Below are 19,532 nucleotides of genomic sequence, written 5' to 3'. Positions count from 1 at the left end.
GCACACGGCTTTGCCTTTCCATCCGCCGCGCACCAGGGGAAGTGCAGACCTCTTTTTTTGATTGCTAGCCGAAGTCGATCGAGGAGGGTAGGGGTAGTCATGCTGTCTCCCTATGGACAGCACTCCGGCATCATCCACCAGACAGTGGACAGGAAGCTCTTTGCGCCGGTGGTCACGGTATGTACCTTCTGATCGGTATGGGCTTGGAGGACGCGGTTCGGCCGCCATCATGCGCATCCCTTGCCTTTTCATGATGATCTCTGCTGTGCCTATCTGCTCTTGGGACAGGGACGGTGATGTTGGCGGCGACGGCCGGACCGGACTGGCACTAGGAAGAGAGCGGCGTAAGCGTCGGCGTTCGACGTTCTGGGGTCGTATGCTGCCAGCACAGGAGCGATATCCACGATCTCTCGTCTGGTGTGGTGCGACTCCGGCGAGACTATGAGCTGGCATAAGGGTTGGTTTGTTCAAAGTGAATCGAGATATCCACCCATGGTTGCGAGGTTAAAATAGGTACACAAGGCGAGAGGGAACGAAAAGAGGAAAGCCGAGGCGCAGAATCCAGCAAGCAGTGTAGATGGGCAATTGATGATGCAGAAAGATCCTGGCAGCGTCAATTACGCGATAGCGCGAAGCTAGGATGACTACCTAGACTGTATCATGGCCGATGATAACTGGCTCAAGCCCTTGTGAGTCACCTCCTATTCAAACTCGAAGGCTGTTCCCCTAAATGTACCATGCCACCCAGTCGCTCCACCCGGAGGACGAAACGCCAGCCCATCTCCCGCTATGTAGCCCGAGGCCGGTATAATAATACAATCAACAGTAATACAGCGTTGTCGAAGAAGAGAAGCAGCATATTGAGAGACTGCCAACCAGGCCACGTCACCTCCAGGTCCCGTGTATCCTCGTCCGCCGTAAACCGACCTCTCCGTTGATCATGAGGCTCCTCCACCTCCTCCCGACGCTTCCGCGGTTCTTGCCCAGACTGCGCGCGCAGTCTTGCCAGTCGGTCTTGGTCAGCTTGAGCTTCTCCAGCACCAGCTCGACCAGGATGCGGTCCTCTTCTGTGCTCCACGTCTCGCCGTCGGCTTCGACCACCACGTCTGTGCCCTCCTTGGAGTAGTCGCTCGGGCCGTCTGCGGACGAGTCGTTGGAAAGCACCGAGGACGAATGGAGGCTGTGAAAGTCTGATCGCTCGAGACCGAGCGGGAGCACCTCGGGAGCGATGCGCGAACGTTTCGGGGTGCGGGGATTCGAGAGAAGCTCGTTTTCTTTGTTTCGCCCATCGATGGGGTTGTGGAGAGGCTCGTGTTGTTCCGCATCGCTGTCATTTTCGCTGTACCGCTCCGTGGGGTCGTCATCGTCGTCGTCGGCGCGCCGGCGCTTGTTGGGTCCCCTCGGCGGCTGCGCGACTGCCGCGGTGCGCTTGACGATGCGCTTCCTCGCGGGACCATGGTCGCCCGCTGCGGGGTCCGGCTTTCGCGTGCGCAGGCGCAGTTTGGCGTGCGCCAGTGGTGGACTGGGCAGTTGCGCGGGCGACGATTTCGGCGGTGTGGTGGGATCGGCGCCCGCAATGGAAGGCGACGTGGGGCTGGCCAGAAGAGATTGCAAGGTGCGACATGTCGAAAAGATGTTTCCAATGGCCGTCTGGGTCGAGGGTTGCGGAGGACTTGCGGGCGGCGAGGCGAAGAGCGCCGACTGAAGGCGCGTCAAGGGCCGTGTTCGCGACGAGTCGCACGGCATTGCGGACGGCAGCAACATCGTTGTCCGTTTAGCGCGGCGCTTGTGGACAGGTATAGGAGTCACCAGATATTATATGGTAGGGAAGGTGTATAAGCGCGGTTCGGCGAGGGCTCGTTGGTGGCTAAATGACGCGGCAGCTGAGCGTTCGGCGCTCTGGTCAGAAATGCGCCGGTTGGTCGCGCAAGCGGTTGGCAGGACTGTTGGCGACGCAAGCAGCGACAACAGAGCAATGTTGCGTCGGCTGAAGCGCCAACTGAGCTGTCTGCTCCTCAATGACAACCTTGGAGCTATGCGCGACTGCAAAGTTGCTTTGCGCAAGCAGCGGAAAGTGTGGGCGCAGACCGGGCGAAGGTGAAGGGAGAATCGGCTGACGGGGGGGCTGGGGAGGCGAGCAGAGGAAGAATGCGCCTAATAAGAGCGGGCCTGTCCTAGCGGTGGTTGGGTACAGGGGTGTCAGCGCGCAGAACGTGGGCCACATGACGGGCTAGACCAGGGTCCCAGGTGGTGCAAGGGGTGCGGGCCAATGGAGATCAGCCTGTGAGATGCAGGTGCCCCTCCTAACTATCCCTCCACGGTTTCCCTCATGCAAGCACTTAACGAGAGTGATGGAAAATGGAGCGCTTTTTCGCACCCATGTAGAACACTCCACGTGTACATGGCAGGTACACCAGGTATCGCCGTACGACGGGATCAGGGCTGGAGTCGGGTCCATGGGCTGCGAGCCAATGCCAAAGCTGCGTTTCCCCCACGAGCTCGGCAGTCGATCGGACACTGTCTGGAAGGCATCGAGAGGCAGAAACGGCGAGGCGCAAGGCACAGACGGGGAAGCGTGTTTCAACCTTATCTTTGCCTCCCTTCCAGGGCAGCCGAGCAGGACTCCTCCTTGGTAAAGGCAAAAAAGGTAACCCTCACGTCGCTCCCCGCGCAGGCTGCAAACTGCGGGTAGCAGGTATGTACCTACGGAGGCGCCAGTAGGGACGAAAATACATGCAGCAGAGTGTGAAGCACTCCGGCTTGCTTGGACCATGACCTCTATCGTGTCTTGTGAGAGGGTGGGTGAGCCCGGTTTGCCCTTGCAGTTGCGTCATCACGTTGCGGACCACCTTCCAGATAGGCATCATCCAATCTGTCTGGAAGGGCAAGTCACCATTTCTTTGCCTCCCAGGGACAGACAAAGTCAAGATGGCAAGGCCGGTTGCTGATCATGACGCCGTTCACGTCATGGTCATGGTCCTGACATGCCACGCCAGGACAGCGAGCCCAGCAAGCCGGCGCGCCGGGTCGGTGACTCTACACGACCTTGTGCAGAGAGGGAAATGCAGGAACGAGAAATCTTGCCATCCACGGACCGAACCCCTTCTTCCCTTCGTAGCGTCCGTGTCTTAGCCTACTATTAGTCCCGGTGCTAGACCGCAAGGACCATTCCCGAGAGCCCAGAACCAAACGTGCACAAGGGGTAAAAGAATCCCTTTCCTTTTTTCCTTCCCCCTTAGCCTTCTGGAGCTCCCTCCTAGCGTCATCGGAAGGGGGGCCCTTTTAGATTATGCACAACAGAAAAACCTCCAAAAGCAGAATTGAACGTATAATAATGCCTCTCTCATTCCCAGAATATCACAGACGCTGGACTTTGCAGAGTGCCACCTGTTCGCGGGGTAGGAGCAGAAAGAAACGGGAGCACGCTTGGGAAAGCGGGGGAGAGCAGCGAACCGCAGCTTGCTGGGTGACGCGTGACGCGTCACGACGCGTCACGACGCGAAACGAACGCGACGCGGTACGCGAATATTGCGTGGGGCTCAATCTAGCAATTGTCCAATGAACGGTGTGCAGTTCGGCTTGGCAGGGGCTTATCATGGGGAGAAGCCTGAGGTTACCAGGTATGGTTGACCTGATCGGACGGAAGCCTTAATGGTGTTCCCGTATCCCTGTCCTCCCCGTACCCCATGCCCACGTCACAGCAGTGATTGTGCGACCACCGCGAACTTGACCCCCGGGGCCCCAGTCCTCAGGGCCTGTCTTCCAGGCCGGACCCCGCGTCGGCTTTTGGCGGGGTGGCTTCCCCCGGCTGCCGGATAACGGTTGGAGGTTGAACGTCTGCCGGGGACCAGCCCGGAGCGCAGCCCGGGGCCAACTTCCGGCAGCAGCACCGAGGGCTGGGATAAGTTGGAGGGGACTCGAGAAAGCCGGCCCCGGCTCCTGTCGCAAGCCGTGGAGACTCGAGCCCTTCCGAGTGCCGAGCAGGATTATGGTATCCGGAGGTTATCCATCATCTTTCGAGCGTACTGCGACCTTCTTCAGATCAGCCAGCGCATTGCCGTGCATTGAACAGAGCAGTTCTGCCGGGCTTGGGCTTGACGTGTTCGATTTATTGGACGATTTGGTCCTGCATTTTCTTGTATGTGTTGGCGATATGACTACGGTGTGCCTCACTACTATCTTCATGCTCGGCAGCTTCTTGGGATGGAATCGCGGTCAGAGTCGCCGTCACAAGCAAGCGCATGTGGCCACTACTCCGGCCTCGCCGCCGTGGCTCTTTATGCTCTCGCGGATACAGACTCCAACATGTGGGACACGGGGCAACTTCGAAGATCGCCTCGGGCGAGGACGGTACGAATGGACGAGAGTCACGAGACGATAGAGTTCGGTGCGGCGGGAGTCATTTGTCCCCCTTCTCATCTTTTTTTCTATAAAGGATATCTATGGCCCTTTCTCTAGGATCGCCGCCCCGGTGGTCAGAGTTGCCATGTGGCAAGAAAACCGGAGTTGTTCATGATTCTGGCTGTTGTACAGGATCAAACTTGAGATGACTTGCTGCCCTGGGCGCGCGGCAGCCTCGCGCCACTGGGCGTGCCTGGTCCTGTTCTCGTGTTTTCTAGGCATAGCTGAAAGGTGGCTGTCGTCCCGTTGGGGTCAGGTGCCAGTTGTGGTTGTTGTTGTTTGGGGTGGCGTGTTTACTACTCCTGCCTTCATCCCAACTGGCTTGCTCGCGTGTTTACTACTCCCACCTTCATCCCAGCTGGCTTGCTCATTGAACTCTCATCCTGTTCAGCCTCCGCCGTGGGGTGAACCCGTGGCAGGTGCCCTGTTGGCTGCCACCCCGTGGCCATCCGGCCACGAGGGTTCGCCTGCCCTGCCTCGCACTGCTTCCGCCACTGCATAAATTCTGGCCCTTCCTCTCCCTCCTCCTCCTCTTCCTCTCCCCCATCGCACTCGCACTCTCTCTCGCCCTCATCAAACTCCCCGGCTGAACACCCACTGCGCACACAATCCATTCATCCAGCCTTCTGCCCACAGCCTCGAGACCGACTCGCATCCCTTTATCTTCAAACGTCATTGCCTCCCGAAATTCCAGCACTTCTGCCTGTCTTTCTCGACTCGCGACGCCGGAAACATGGCGGACAACGCCGGCAACGGTAACTCGCGCCGCGGCGCTACCCCCCAGAATCCCGCCCCCGCCAGCGGCGCGTCAAACCCGCCAGCTACGGCGACGCCCTCCATCCCCTCCCTCGCGGCGCTTGCCAGCGACCCCCTTCGCACGCACCGAACCTGGATCCCCAAGTACGGCCGGGTCCAGAAGTGCGACTTCTGCAACGGTCGGGCGCCGGGGACGCTGCACTTCTGCTCCGTCTGCCAGCTCCACATCTGCGAGAACTGCGCTCGCGACCGCCGCTGGCACACGGAGCGCCAGCACTTCATCGATGCCGACGCCCTCGACTGGACCTTCAGAAGAGGTCCCAATACGGCCAGCACCCGTGGAGGCAGGCGCGCCCAGGCGCCTTCGTCGAGTTCCCAGCAGCCCCGGGGCAGGAGGGGAGGGGACTCCAGACCCTCCCTCGAGGAGAGCCACGGGGTCGATGATGGCCATGACGGCCAGCAACTTTCCCATCCTGACCACCCGCCCGCCCCCTTCGCTTCCCGGACCCCTCGGCGCCCTGACGCCCGTCACCATCCGTACCCCCCTCCGCCAGCCCGCCATGGCTACCGTCCGGAGCCGTCTTTCCCTCGGCCGAGTCCCAGCTTTGGCGACTATACATACCCTGGGCCAATGGGTCAAGACTGGCATGGTCGCCCCAGCTCTACGACTTTGGCGCCCATAATTGGCGAGGACCAGACCAATGTCCGACACCCAGATGCCAGCGCGCAAGGCCGCATGCACCAGAGTTCTGGGTTGGGCCACTCTCCTTTCCGCGGCCCTCCCGACAACACCGGCTCTGCAGCTATTCACGATAATGCTGCAGGCGATGCCAATGCCAGAGAGCGTCGGGACAATGGCGGTGATGGTGATGGTGACGACACCGGTTACGTGGAAAAGGGACTGGCGGGGAACAATAACAACCCCCCTCGCCGCAGCGACTGTCTGGCCGAGAGTGCTAGGACACACCCTCCTGCCGGAATGGGCACGACCGGTGGCAACACGACATTGTCTTCCCAGGTTGAGGCATCCATTGATGCGCCACCTGCCTCTGCCGAGGAGCACGACCGCCTTGTCTTGCACCTCTACGAGGCCATCTACGGGAGCCGGCCCGAGCTGAACCCGGCCCGTGTGCGTACGCGCATTCCTGACCGCTGGGATGGTGAATGGCCGACCTCGACCCCGCAGGTTCACGGTGAACCGAGCCGTTCCGCACCCAGCCAGCAAGGCCCTGGTGGCCAGAACACCCCCAGCCCCTTTGCCGACTACCACCGTGAAGTTTGGACTGCGACGACCGAATTCCAGCCTCACCTGTCGCGCCCTCCCCAAGGCTATGCGGAGTACTCCTTCCACAACTACCCAACGGTATGGTTTGCTCCTCTCACTCCCCGTTCACACCTGACCGCCCGTTACCCTCCCGCCCCCTCCCCCCGTCCCCCCAACCTGGCCAAAGCAAACACAGACTATAACTCCGAAGCTAACCATATCTCCTCGATCCAGTACCCCCGTGATCCGAGCCATACCCAGGGCAACCCCTACGCACCGACCTTGCGCACGACTCCGGCGTTCCACCCGCTTAACGAGCGCACGACCAGCGAGCTCGAGCTGATGCACCAGGACCGCCAGCTGCTGCGCGAGATGCAGCACGCGTGGAACAACCAGCCCGTGCTGCTGCGCCTCTGCCGCAACGGCCACCGCGTCTACGCCATCGAGCTGCTGTGGGACGTCTGCGAGCTGCGCCGCTCTCGCGTGCTCATCCGCGACTTCGCCCAGGTCGTCCACTGGTTCGTCACCGAGCGCGACAGCCAGTTCCGCCTCCAGCACACGGCGGCGGCCGCGCAGCCGGGGTATTACCAGCCGCCCTACCCGTCATATCCGCCTCCCGGTGCGCCTGGTAATGCTCGCTAGGCTGGCCAACATATTGTGCTGGGAGGAGGAGTAGGGTGCGTACCCCGTGAGCAAGGCCATAATGGCTGTGCTGCTGGCGGTCGTGCTCACGCTGGGAGCCGCACAGGCGATTTCCACTAGCATGAACTTGCTGGGCAACGATGAACATTGCATCACGGCCGGTTAGCCGATTAGTCGGATTGCTCAGCAGCATATACCCGGCTCGGCTGTTGGGGTCTGGAAGAAGAACCCTCTTCAAAGCGCCCTTCCAGGATTGGACTGCGCTTTGTAGGCGTGCACTGAGAGGGGAGACGACTCATCCCTCCCTTAGCCATCCTCTGGCACGCAAGTCTTCTGTGAGCTTCGGCTTTATTTCCTTCTTTTCCTTGCTCGATCTTTGGAGACCTTTCTTCAACACCACCGACATTGCCTGTCCAGCTTTCGGCGTCGATAATCATCGCCTCCAACTTTCGACAGACCGAGCGTCATGTTCATGGTGGACCTCTTGCGGCCTTAGGAGGAGCGGTTGGAGAAACAGGAAGTTGGGTCTGTAAGCGGAGGGCATGGATGGCGAGTATGAATGACACGAGCCATGCTACCCGCTTGGATGGGGTATGTCCTTTAGGGAGGCTGGATGGGGAGTACTGGAGTGTGGCCGCCTTTATGCTACCTCTCCTTTTGTCGATAGAGTAGCGCAGCCTTGCAACCTTGCGGCAGCAGCAGTGTAGAGAATTATCATGGTCTTAGACACATCTCGTGTTGTTGTGCTTTGTTTAGACTTCTTGAGCTAGCACCTCCTAGCACAGTCTCTAAGATTGACACCATTCACAACCCAAGACACAACTAGGCGACGAGTTGGGGAAAGCCTCCTCGCTAGGCAGATGTTCGACAATGGCAAACCTAGCACCCAGAATGTGTGTGCTAGCTCTTCCAGCTGCATCATTCCTCTAGATCACAGGCCTCGTTCAGATTGTAGGCGTCGTTCAGATCTTTGGTGTCCTTGAGATCGTTAGCGCCCTTCAGATCGTTAGCGTCCTTCAGATCGTTGGCATCCTTCAGATCGTTGGCGTTATTTAGATCAAAGACGTTGTTTAGATTGTAGACCTCGTTTAGATCGTAGTCGTTGCTTAGACTATAGGCGTCAATTAGATTAAAAGCGTTGTTTAGAGCAAAGGCATTGTATAGATTAAAGACTTTTTTAGAATTGAAAGCGTTATTCAGATCGACCTCGTTCAGATCGTAGTCGTCGTTTAGATTATAGTCGTCGTTTAGATTATAGTCGTCGTTTAGATTATAGTCATCGTTCAGATCACAAGCGTCGTTTAGATTGCAAGCATCGTTTAGGTCGAAGGCGTCATTTAGATCGTAGTCTTCGTTTAGATCGTGGTTCGCGTTCAGACTATAAGCGCCATTCAGATTGTAAGCATTGTTTAGATTGTAGGCGCCATTTAGATCAAAGGTGACATTTAGATCGAAGGCGACATTTAGACTGTAGTTGTTTGTTCAGATCGTAGGCATCGTTCAGATCGTAGGCATCGTTCAGATCGTAGGCGTCGCTCAGATCGTAGCCCTTGTTTAGATCGTGGTCCTTGATCGGATCGTAGGCGACGTTCGGATCACAGTCGTTGTTTAAACAGCTATTGATTCACAGCTACTGCAACCTTCTTCTCAGCCGCCAGGCGCCGAGACGGTGCTATTCCTACACCTCAAACTGTTAACAAGAACACAATACTCTGATCACTGCAGTGTCTATACCGAATGCCAACCAAGCAGGGCTAGCGCTAACCCCTCAAGCCGCATCCTGCGTCAGGTAACGTTATGACTGATCTCCGCTGGGAACAGTCCCAGCCACCAACTGATCCTTTTCATCGCCCAAGATCATCTCAATGAGCTTGTCCTTCTCAGCACTCTTCTGCACCAGCTCCCAGAAAGCCCCGGTCCCGTCCGGCTCGTCGCCTTCCGCACTTCGCAGGGTACTTTCCTCGCCCTCTTCGCGCTCCACATCACCAGCGCCGTCATTGACTGCGCCCTGTGCCTCATGGTTGGCGGCATTCCTTATCCCCGCCAACAGCAACTCCCGCGGGCTGCCCATCTCAGCCACGCGCCCCTTCTCGAGCACCAACAGCCGGTCGAAGTCAGCGACAGTAGACAGCCGATGTGCAATAACCAGCACGGTACACCCGGCGGCCGCAAATTCCTTACGAAGCGACTCCTGGATGTTGCTGTCGGTGCCGCGGTCGACAGCGCTGGTCGCCTCGTCGAGCACCACAATTTTGGGCCGCTTCAGCAGGGCCCTGGCAAGGCAGACGAGCTGGCGCTGGCCCTGCGAAAGGTTGGCACCACCTGTGCTGATGGGCATGGAAAGGTTGGCAAAGATGTTGCTGGAATTCTCTTGCGAGCGCTGTGGTTCAGGCTCGGGCCGGGGTTCGATGATGGTAGGTTCGGGTTCTACGGCCACCGTCGCTTCCGTGGCCGTCTCCGAACCTGGCGAGGGCAGGACCGCCGACGAGGAGGCCGTTGTGACAACAGTAACGTCTGCGGCCGGGTATCCAGCCGCCAGTTCGCTATCCTCGACTGTTTCAATTAACTGAACCCGCTTCAGCGATTGAAGGAGTTCATGATCCTCTAGCACGCCCTCCATATCGAGATTCGAACGCAGTGTGCCCCTGAGCATACGTCGTTAGCAGCCCTGCAGAGGAACAAAGGAGGACAAGGGGGAGGAGGGAAAGGAGGGGGGTTGCCGGGGCGGGAGGGGGTTGCTCACGAGAAGAGGAAGGGGTCTTGTGGAATAATAGCAAGACGGCTCCGCAACTGAGCTAACTTCAGCGTCGAGATGTCCACACCGTCCACGCGGACGGAGCCCTCGAGAGGGTCGAGTAGTCGGAAGAATACAGCAGCCAGCGTCGACTTCCCGGCGCCTGTCCGGCCCACGATGCCGATGCGCTCACCAGCACCAACCGCGAAGTTGAGATTCTTCAAGACCGGCGGCAGGTCTTTGGCGTAGCTGACCGTCAGGTTTTCGACTTCGATCTTGCCTTCCGTCGGCCAAGCAGCCGGGGGATCCTTTCCGTCCTCGGGCTCTGTTTCGAGTTCAGTATATTCCAGGACCCTCTCGCAAGCATTGAACCCCAGCTCCACCGAAGTCACGGCCTGGAGAAGAGACGTCAGGGCGTTGGTGTACCGCAGCGCAAAGGCCAGGCTGAATCCTGCCAGCGCCGCGTCGACACGGCTGAGCGCGACTGCGCAGGCCACAACGCTGACAAACAAGGCGCCGAGCAAGCCCATGCGGAAGGCCATCCAGCGGCTGGACAGCTGCAACATCCAAGACGCTTTGGAGCTGTTGTCGATCAGACCGTACATGCGATCCATGTAGGACTGCGTGCGGCCGAACGCGCGGATGGTGGAGAGGCCGGACAGGACGGAGCTGAAGGAGTCATAGATTGGACTGTGCGACACAGAATTGATCCTCTTGACCTCGCGGGCAGCGGTGATGTACTCGCGCGCAACCCTCACGTAGAGCAGGAAGAGGAATACGCCAAAGAAGATGACATAGACCGAGACGGACAAGCTGTACCCATCAGTTAGGCCACAACAACAGCCACCCGATGGGAGGAAACGTACCTGGTGGCAATGATGACGGCCAGGAACAAGATGGTGCGGAGAAGCGTGAAGATCTGGTTCGACAGGCGCCTATCGACGGCGAAGGTGTCGGATGTGAAGCGGTTAAGAATCTGACCGGCCGGCACGGTATCTATCCAGCGCAAGGGAGCTCTGAGGATGGCATGCGTCATGCGCTGGAACAACACTCTCGAAGCCGTCAAACCGACGAAGAAAAAGGTTATCACCCTAACCACCTGGACGAGGAGGACGAGGAATTCGATGACGATGAAGGCGGCCAGCCCTGTCGGTTTTGAGAGGTTAGTGACAGGTGTCGAGAGAAACCGCCTTGTTGTGGGTAAACCTACAGAAGAAGATGCTGCGCTGGGTGCCAAGAACCCGCTGGGAGACGAATTCGTCAGTATACACCAGAGCAGTGACCATGTCCGCTGCCTTGGATGTAAGATGCATAGCCTCGGAAGCCGCTTGTTGTGAGAGTTCCTTCAAGCTCCATGTCCGAGCAACTACCAACGAGTGTCCGAGGAGCAGGATGCACACCCCGATTAGCCATGGGATCGCCCCGCCGCTCGCCTTGTAATAAGCTTTGTAAACCGACCACTTGACTCGACCGGTCTCCCTCTGCTCTTCCTCTTTCTTGGCCCTCTTCTGCGCGGCTGGAGTCGAATGACCGTTCTGGGGATCCGTTGACGTCCCTTCCGCGGGCAGCACGGGCACTGCTGCCCCTTGCTCCGATCCCGCCCCGGCTGCAGCGGCCGCATCCTGTGGAGAAAGGAGCTCGGCTGACTCAACCTGCCCGTTGCAGAGGCGGACCAGATAGCTCGCGTGCGGCAGAACGAGCTCGGCATGGTGTGTTGCCAGAATGCGGGTCCTGCCTCGAGCAAGCTCTCCGGTGAGCGCTCTGTCGACAATCAGCCTCCCAACATGGGCGTCCACCGCGCTGAGAACGTCATCCAGAACGAGAATGCCGGCACGGGAGTAGAGAGCCCGCGCGAGTGCGACGCGCCATCGTTGCCCGCCGGACAGAGTGACGCCCTTCGGCCCGACTTCGGTCTCGTCGCCGTCGACCAGCAGCTCGATGTCTTTTTCCAGCGAACAGGCTGCAAGCACATCGCGATAGCGGTCCCGGACGAAGGGAAGCCCGAACAGGATGTTTTCCTTGACAGTTCCGGACTCGATCCAGGGCGTTTGCGAGACAAAGGAGGTCAGCTGCGGGATGATCCACTCCGACTCTGGAATATACTCGGCGCCCTCGTTGAACTGGGGCACAGGTGGCATGCGGATGGCGCCCGACAACAGCTTGACCTCGCCCAAGAGGGCTGCGAGCAGGAGACTCTTGCCTGACCCTGTCTTCCCCGTGATAACACTGAGCTTGGCGGTGGGGAAAACGAGAGTTGCGTCTCTGAGCATCGAACGCGCTTCCCGCTGCTCCTCCTGTCCTTGCTCTCGGGTCTCGGTGTCCTCAATCTTAGGCCAAGCCACCGTGGCGTTGTCAAAGGCGATGCAATCTCCCGGTTCCGACACGGGCTCCTTGTCTGCCTGGTTGAAGTATTTCTCCAGTCTCACGGCGCTGGTCCATGCCTCAAGCAGGTACATTTGCAGAAGGGGTAGGAGGGCCACCGCTTCGTCGAGCTGATCAAATAGACCAAGCGCCGTGAAAATGATGGAAGCTCGGATGTGCGATCCATTCTGCCAGACGTAGATGAAGAAGGTAACGCTTGCAAGCAGCAGCGGGCCGAGATTGACGATGAACACCACGAGACATTGCCATAGCCCTACTTTCCAATACTGTCTGAGCTCCTCATTGCGGGAGGCCAGGATCTTGCTCTCCCAATGCTGCTCAAGAGCCGAGTATCTGATCTGGCGTATACCCTGCAGAGCCTCGGTCAAGAGATGGGCTTTTCCATCCCGGTATTTCATGAGGCCGAAGTGCAGCCGGGTGTACCTTCGTGATAGAAGCGAGCTGATAGGAGCCATGAGAGACCCAGCACCCAGGCCGCACAGTACCGGCAGCCAGCCCATCAAGCTGACGGCAAAGCCACCCGCGAGTATGAGCTTGAAAATGGCCATCGGAAAGTTGTTGTTGTACGTGCAAAAGATTGTCACGCGGGTACTGGGAGATATTAGAGGATGGCCGAAGGACGTGCCCAGTTCCTCCACGGGCCACCTCCGCATGGTTGGGAGCGAGGGAGCAGTTGGAGAAAGTTGGGGGAACGCACCTGTCAAGCTTCATGTGGTTGATCACTGACTGCCGGGTTTCGGATTCCTTACCCTCCCCCTTTTTGGCAGCCTGTTTCCCGGTCTTAGCACTGGCATCCTTGGAATCGCCCTGGCTGCTCCATTTGCTGATCTTATCCACGTTCTGGCCAGGGGGTGCCGTCTCGTACTGTTTGAGAGCCTTCGAAAAGACCAGGGACTGCAGCAGGGAGCCCACGGGAATCTCAAGCCGGCTGGTGGTGATCCACTTGAGCCAGTTATTGACCCCAACTTGGAGGACCTGGCTCAGCAGCAAACCAAGCACCCAGACGAATACGGCAGGGTCCGTCGATGCGTGCCCCTGGCTGCGCTCAATCCTGGACAAGAAACTGTACAGAACAACCTGCGGAAAGAGAGACAGAAAGGCAATGACCAGGGTCAAGGTCCACTGCAGAGCGAGCTCAGCAGCGTATGCTTGGATAAGCTGCTTCCAGAAGGGTCCCTTGAGGGACTTGCTGAGGAATTTGGACTCGAGGGTTTTGGATCGTGTGGCGTAGTCGAGGCTGGGAATGTCTTGCACCTCCATCTGCCGCTCTTTAGCGACATCAAAGATGGACCGGTTCCACGTGAATGAGAAGCGCGATAGGAGGGATACCGTGTGCTGCTGGTCCACAAGGCCGTTTTTGTCGTAGACATCCGGACGGCGAGAGAAGGCTGCAAAGGCCAATGCCGTAGCTACAGCGGAGACGAGCTGGAGCAGGTCGAGCAGTCCCAAGACCAACGCCACGGTATCCTCCTGCCGGCTGAAGAGCGACGCAAGTGCTTCGTAGCCATGGCGAACAGCCACCGATGTTGCTATCAACGTCGACGACAGCAGGCCAAAGACGGTCAGCCGAAACCTCGCTCGGTACCGGTGCTTCACAGGGAGGCAAGAACATTGCAAGCAGAGCAACGCCTATGCTACCGGTCAATCAGGCATTCGGGAGGCATGAGAATGTGCCTGGGAATGACTTACCCAGCACAGCAGCTCAGCCCAGGAAGACACCTCGGAGAGGAGGACATGGTTGCGTCCCCGGCCATTTAGCGCGACCACTCTTCCGGCAATGGATGCACCCAGACCGACAGCACTGCCGAGCCAGACGGCAATTCTGGGCCGTGTATCTGTGAAGGCCCGGATCGAGTCCTCGGTGGCGATGCCGTCCAGGTCTCCGTAGCCGTCTTGGTCCGTCTCTCCACCACCCACTTGCACGTAACCTCCGCGTCCGAGACCGAAACGAGCGCGTGTCCGCCAGGCGTCACTCAGTGCAGGGACCGTCAACAGCGACACTAGACCCGCCGACGCGAGGCCGATTATCTCATGCAAGAGGTCTGGGTCCGACATGTCGGCGGCGGGCTAATGCTGCTGCTCGTTTGCTTGTCTCAGAGGCACAACCCCGTTGGGTCTTGATAGCGGGGATGGGCTCTGCAACCTCGCCAGCCGTGCATCGCAGTGCTGAGATCAAAACCGCTGCCTTGAATTGACTTGACTTTGAAATTTGAAAATTGAAGGCATTTGGAAAGAGTACCATGTACCTACCTGACCATTCAACCACCCCAGTCGACAGGCAGAGCACAGTGCGGGCGAGCGCTGCCACCCATTGCTCTCCACGGAAGGCGGTGGTGCGTGATGCAGTACGGCAACTCCTGATGCGTTGTTTTACAAAGGACTGGAGCTAACCATCCATTATATTTTCCAGAGACGTCAACGATACCTTGCATAACCGTCCTAGCAAACTGTCTACGTCCATATTCCTCCTTTGTGCACAGATAGCATTCTTGATCTCCCTACCCTCAACACTTATTGCACAGCAAGGTCACTTACACGCACTGTGGTTGGCAGCCAGTGCACGGACCTCCCGCTTGTTGTTGCGCTCGGCGCTAACGTGAATGAGAGAGCCCACCTGCACCTGTGCCTGACAACAACTGCCGAGCTCGTTGCTGCCTTCTTCGAGCCGCGTTCAATTCCGATGCAGCGCAGCGACCGGTGAAGCCACGACAGCCTCGCCGTTAATGCGGCTGCTTCTCACTGACGGAGGCATGTTGCACCGCATTTCGTCCCTCTTCACCTGTTCCTCCTGCTCTGCTTTGGTCACGGCTATCTGCTGCTAGCCGTTAACAATGGTGCCGCCGTTGCAGTGGATCGTCTGCCCGCTGATGGAGGAGCTGTCCGACGAGGCTAAGAAGACGACGCAGGTCGCAATCTCGCTCGGCTCTAGAAGATTGTCCTGTCAGCTGAACAGTGATACTCTTGCTGGCACTGTTTTTGGACACATACGAGACGGCCGACCCATGGGGCTGGTAAACTGCTTCTGCGCCCCCTCCGGCATCGTCGACGGAATCAGGGGTGTCCAGACCGGCCCTGGCGCAACCGCGTTGACACGGATGCCCTTGCCGATCTGCTGGTTGCTCAGGCCCCGCGTGAAAGACACGATGGCGCCCTTTGTCGATGTGTAGTCGAGAAGGTCCGGGCGGCCGATGTACGCGTTGATGCTGGCGTTGTTGATGATGGTGCTTCCACGCGTCATGTGCGGTAGCACATACTTGGCGAGGAAAAAGTATGGGTGGATGTTAACGCTGAACGTATGAAGCCACTGCTCCCTGCCCTTGCCGTCAGCACGCTTTCCCAGCCATCAAGGAGAGCCGCTCTTACTCGGAGAGCTCCTTGATGTCTTCCACAACCATCTGGTAGGCCGCGTTGTTGAACAGTATGTCGATCTTTCCATCGAAAATTCTGACCGCTTCGTCAACCACCTTCTTACAGTTGCTGCGGTCTCTGAGGTCGGTGGGCAGGAGGTGGCATTGTCCGCCGTATCCCTCCACCCTCTTCTTGGTCTCCTGCGCGTCACGCTCCTCCTCCGGGAGATAGGCAATGAGCGAGTTGGCGCCCTCCATAGCGAACAGGATGGCGGTCGCACGCCCAATGCCCGAGTCTCCGCCCGTGATGATGGCGTTCTTGCCCTTCAGCTTGCCGGCAGGCTTGTATTTCTGGCTTTTGCCGTCCTCGGTCGGTAGCTCGTCAAACAGCGGCTGTGGATATGGCATCTTGCTCTCCAAGCCCGGGAATTCCTGCCTGGAGACGGGGATCTCATGCCCTAGTATCGTCGTTGGTCTTCTGCATGATCCATGTAGAGGGAGCTCCGTGGTTTGGCTTACCGCTCTCAAACTGACCCTTGGTCGACATTTTGGTCTGTCTGCGAAAAGCGCGATATTATCTGCAAGAGTTGGGACAGAAATTGCAAGTTTGACGGCTTATTTTTGTCGGATTGCAGCAAGTGAGCCTCAAGTAATGTATCTCACGGGGGCTATGACATCGCGGTTCCTTGTTTGAGGGACGACTCCATGTATAAGTCGATGACGACATCAGAGGTCTCGGTCCGTCATCCGCGCCCACGCACCACCACCATGGTTAGGTACCTTTGCTCGCTATTGTGTTGCTACTGTTCCGTCGAGGATACATCTTGGTGTCCTCATGAAATCCAGATGGAACTTGGCTGGGTCTAGCTACCTACCTGTGTCACGGCTAAGCACGGACGAACGGCAGCCACCAGAGTCACAGAAAGAACAACATCTTACACACTCGAGACAGTACCGGGTGCTGAATCCCCGGAACACCTTGTTCCATGAGGAAAGTGTCTAATCGCACGCAAAAAGGCGAAAGAAACCTTGGGGCTTGCCAACTGCATTAGAGTCTAGGCCGAGGAGCTAAAAGATCCTGATATTCAGCCCTCCACTCCACAGATTAGACGAAAACCCCGGATATTGTCAATCGGCAAAAATGAGTTGATGCTTCATCTGACCCTTCACTGACGTTGGAGGGAATACCGAGGTCAGTATGCTTTGGCGCCGAACATCGGACAAGATCACTCACAGAGGAGTGCTAAGGCGAGCACAACCAAGGCACGCAACGGTGCGCACGACAGAACCCGGAGCAGATGGCAGATTCGTGCTCGCGGTGGCGCTAAAAGAGGATCAACCCGGGTAATGCGGCAGCCTTAGCACAGCTTGACCATCTCTTTGGCGATGAAGCACGAATTGAGGCTCAGGGGCCTCGCAGCGTCTTGTTGCCTAAGTGATCAAAGCAACCAGCGCATCCGTCGACATCGTAGATCGTGGTATCTCCGTTGCCAGGTCAGTCTATCGTCCTGGAATCAAAGAAGACAAGGACGGGGGTTGGTAGTTACTGAGGTCGAGGGAGGAGTTCGTATAGTGCTTGGCGGAGTTCCAGCAGATGCAGTTCAGGAACAGCGTCTTGCTCTGGACGAAGACCGTGCAGTTGCCGCAGCTAGAGGTGTAGTTCCCGCTGAGGGGCGAGTTAGCGAGAGGCAATCGATATTCCTGAGACAGCAAAGCTTTACTTGTTATAGGCAATGAGTTGCCCGTCGTTATTGGCCACGCAAAGATTCAGATCGATCCTGCCACAGGGACGAATTAGCCCTGGGTAGTGAAGGGCAAACAGAGGTTGAGGAATACCAAGTGTAGGTGTAATTGTACACCTCGACTTGATTGTTGCGACAATAGGCTCCGAGCCAGCGACCTTCAGTCAGGCGGCCACCACCGTAGCCACAGACATCGGCGAAGGTCCCGTTGAGAGGAGGGTTGGCTGAGCGCCGCCAGCCGGCGGCGAGGATTGCCGAGCTGGCAAAGAGGACTATTTGGGCGAGAAGACGCATTTTGGGAGTGGCGGAGTCAAGAGGGCCGAGTGTTTGAATGTGAACAGGGGAGGGAGCGGGCAAGAGCTGCGGAGCGGCCTCAGAAAAGAAGGCTCCCTCGACCGTGTTCTCTGCCTTTGGTTAAGGTTGGTGCCTGCAGGCGATCATGAGACCTGGAAAACCTCAACGGGGTGGAAGTTATGCGATTCGTTGTGGCTCTGAAGGAAGGAGCGGTGGGAGCCCCTCAGGGGTCACGGGCGGAAATGGAAGCCATCATGGGACGGGTAGAAGCGCTCCTTCCCATCGGTGGCCGGTTCCCAAGTCTCTTGGGAGGGCATGTTTCTCCTTTTGCTGCAGTAATAGTAGCAAGAGGTGCAAATGTACCTAAGGTAGGTAGTTAAAAGTGAACACCATTAGGATGAAAGTTTTGTTTCCGAAGCACCCTCGATGTTAACCGGTTGATATTGCTTCCCAGAAGACTGCTGAGCTCCAGGCACAGCGGCCGGTTCGAAGATAGGTATCTAAGGATGTGGCCCTATTGTCCAGCGGCCCTTGGGCGTGGAAGTTCTTCCCGAGTGCTCATCGGTTCGACTGCCCCCGATGCAACGCTCTCCTCGGCTTGGTTCAAAATCACCAGATTCCCACTGTCATCATAGCCAACATTACCTTCGTCCACGGCGCGCCGCAGGTCCTCGCGGAGTGGCTCCCGCTCACCAGTAAGAGGGTCCCATTCCCATCCCTCTCGCATCCTGGCAACGGGTTAGCATGTCCTCATCTACTTTGACGCGACGCGCCACCTGGCCGGATGTCAAACTTGAGATTTCTTCTCTTTTGACCACCCAGGCAACTGGATGAGCGTTGGCGGCGGATTAATACATACCACATCCACCGCAGACACGCCCTCAACTCCTTGTCTGCCGGCAGAACACGCATCCACTCGGGCTGAAACCCCGGTGCGCTCCCCTTTCCCGTCCAGTGCTCGGACCGGCAAAGCAGCACATCTCTGCAAAAGATCCGCCACGAATCCAGCGCGTAGGGGCCCTGGGTGAGATGGCCAATCTCCCACGCGGCTCCGATGGCCCGCCGCCTCGCGTCCGCGACGGCATCCACGGCACACTCCTCGTCCAGTCCTCCAGCACCCGGGCTGTCTTCGGGACCAAACTCCTCCCCCGCCCTCACGTACCAACCGTCGCCCGGACGGGGATAATTCTTCACCCCGTAGCGCACCTCCCTGGTCGGGGGCCTCTCGAGCCACAGCCGGGCGTACTTCTGGATGGCTGCACAGCGCACGGCCGACAAGCCCAGGGGGCGGATCAGCGAGATGATCTCCGCGGGATCCGCGCCGGCGAGCGCCTCCGGGGTGGGGAACCGCTCCATCAGCTGGCGGAACACGGGGATGGCCGTCTTGCCGGCCGTCCGGATGAGGAATGTTACGGCGACGAGGAGGCGGAAGGGATCGTCGGCTAGCTCCTCCTGAATCAGCCCGAAGCGGTCGGCCGAGAGGGGCGGGATCGGAAGGCTGGAGACGGTTCCTCGTGGGGGACGGGGTTTTTGCTTCGTTGATGGCGTGGGAGATGCTGCTTTGGGTGCCTTGTTCCGCGTGGGCGTCGATGTCCCAAAGAAGGGGGATTTCGAGCCTCCTGCCGCCTTGACGGCTCGTTCCTTGGCTTTCCCGGCCTCCTGGGTCTTGCAGGTGTCCTTGCTGGGGCACCTGGGGCACGCCGACCGGCTAGGGCTTTGGGTCTTCCTGGCAACCCTCTCCGATGGCGATTCGTTCAGAGCGCCGGCGTTTGCCGCGTCACCTGATGGTGGATTTGTCGCGGCGCCGTGGGCAACGGGCTCTATGACGACGCTTTCCAGTGCTTGGTTTATTCGCTTCGTTTGTGTGCTCGCAACGCCACAGACCTCTCCAATGCTGCCTTGATCCGAAGTATCTAACAAGAAAGTGTTTGCCCGGCGCTGACTTGGCGTGGGCTGCGCAGGAGCCTCTC

General features: G+C 58.3%; 6 protein-coding genes across 6 annotated transcripts; 1 reads left to right on the top strand and 5 right to left on the bottom strand.

The window, feature by feature from the left end:
- Positions 1-669: 669 nt before the first annotated feature.
- Positions 670-1,899, bottom strand: THITE_2113324 (uncharacterized protein). Its single transcript, XM_003652116.1, has one exon. It carries the CDS (start codon positions 1,744-1,746, stop codon positions 886-888), a length of 861 nt encoding a protein of 286 aa, XP_003652164.1. The 5' UTR covers positions 1,747-1,899; the 3' UTR covers positions 670-885.
- A 3,073-nt stretch (positions 1,900-4,972) lies between these two features.
- THITE_2113321 (uncharacterized protein) lies at positions 4,973-7,137 on the top strand. Its single transcript, XM_003652115.1, has 2 exons — positions 4,973-6,520; positions 6,656-7,137. Exons 1-2 carry the CDS (start codon positions 5,135-5,137, stop codon positions 7,061-7,063), a joined length of 1,794 nt encoding a protein of 597 aa, XP_003652163.1. The 5' UTR covers positions 4,973-5,134; the 3' UTR covers positions 7,064-7,137.
- A 1,544-nt stretch (positions 7,138-8,681) lies between these two features.
- On the bottom strand, positions 8,682-14,389 carry THITE_2113318 (uncharacterized protein). Its single transcript, XM_003652114.1, has 6 exons — positions 13,869-14,389; positions 12,877-13,808; positions 11,008-12,770; positions 10,664-10,943; positions 9,807-10,610; positions 8,682-9,708 (listed from the first exon to the last, which is right to left on the bottom strand). The coding sequence occupies exons 1-6, from the start codon at positions 14,232-14,234 to the stop codon at positions 8,859-8,861; spliced, it is 4,995 nt and encodes a 1,664-aa protein (XP_003652162.1). The 5' UTR covers positions 14,235-14,389; the 3' UTR covers positions 8,682-8,858.
- A 415-nt stretch (positions 14,390-14,804) lies between these two features.
- On the bottom strand, positions 14,805-16,286 carry THITE_2113315 (uncharacterized protein). The gene is made up of 4 exons (XM_003652113.1): positions 16,046-16,286; positions 15,543-15,984; positions 15,168-15,490; positions 14,805-15,104 (listed from the first exon to the last, which is right to left on the bottom strand). Exons 1-4 carry the CDS (start codon positions 16,071-16,073, stop codon positions 14,998-15,000), a joined length of 900 nt encoding a protein of 299 aa, XP_003652161.1. The 5' UTR covers positions 16,074-16,286; the 3' UTR covers positions 14,805-14,997.
- A 740-nt stretch (positions 16,287-17,026) lies between these two features.
- THITE_152679 (uncharacterized protein) lies at positions 17,027-17,562 on the bottom strand (the record flags this gene model as incomplete). Its single annotated transcript, XM_003652112.1, has 3 exons — positions 17,027-17,192; positions 17,248-17,304; positions 17,363-17,562. 3 exons carry the CDS (start codon positions 17,560-17,562, stop codon positions 17,027-17,029), a joined length of 423 nt encoding a protein of 140 aa, XP_003652160.1.
- Positions 17,563-18,076: 514 nt separating this feature from the next.
- THITE_37268 (uncharacterized protein) lies at positions 18,077-19,089 on the bottom strand (the record flags this gene model as incomplete). Its single annotated transcript, XM_003652111.1, has 3 exons — positions 18,077-18,290; positions 18,422-18,611; positions 18,681-19,089. Coding segments are annotated over 3 exons (813 nt in total), but the record flags the coding sequence as incomplete, so codon positions are not given.
- Between the last annotated feature and the right edge of the window lie 443 nt (positions 19,090-19,532).

The sequence above is a fragment of the Thermothielavioides terrestris genome, chromosome 2 (assembly GCF_000226115.1).
Source record: "Thermothielavioides terrestris NRRL 8126 chromosome 2, complete sequence".
Classification (NCBI taxonomy): Eukaryota; Fungi; Ascomycota; class Sordariomycetes; order Sordariales; family Chaetomiaceae; genus Thermothielavioides; species Thermothielavioides terrestris.
Note: the sequence above shows the minus strand (reverse complement) of the source record. Positions and strands in the feature narration are given on the sequence as shown.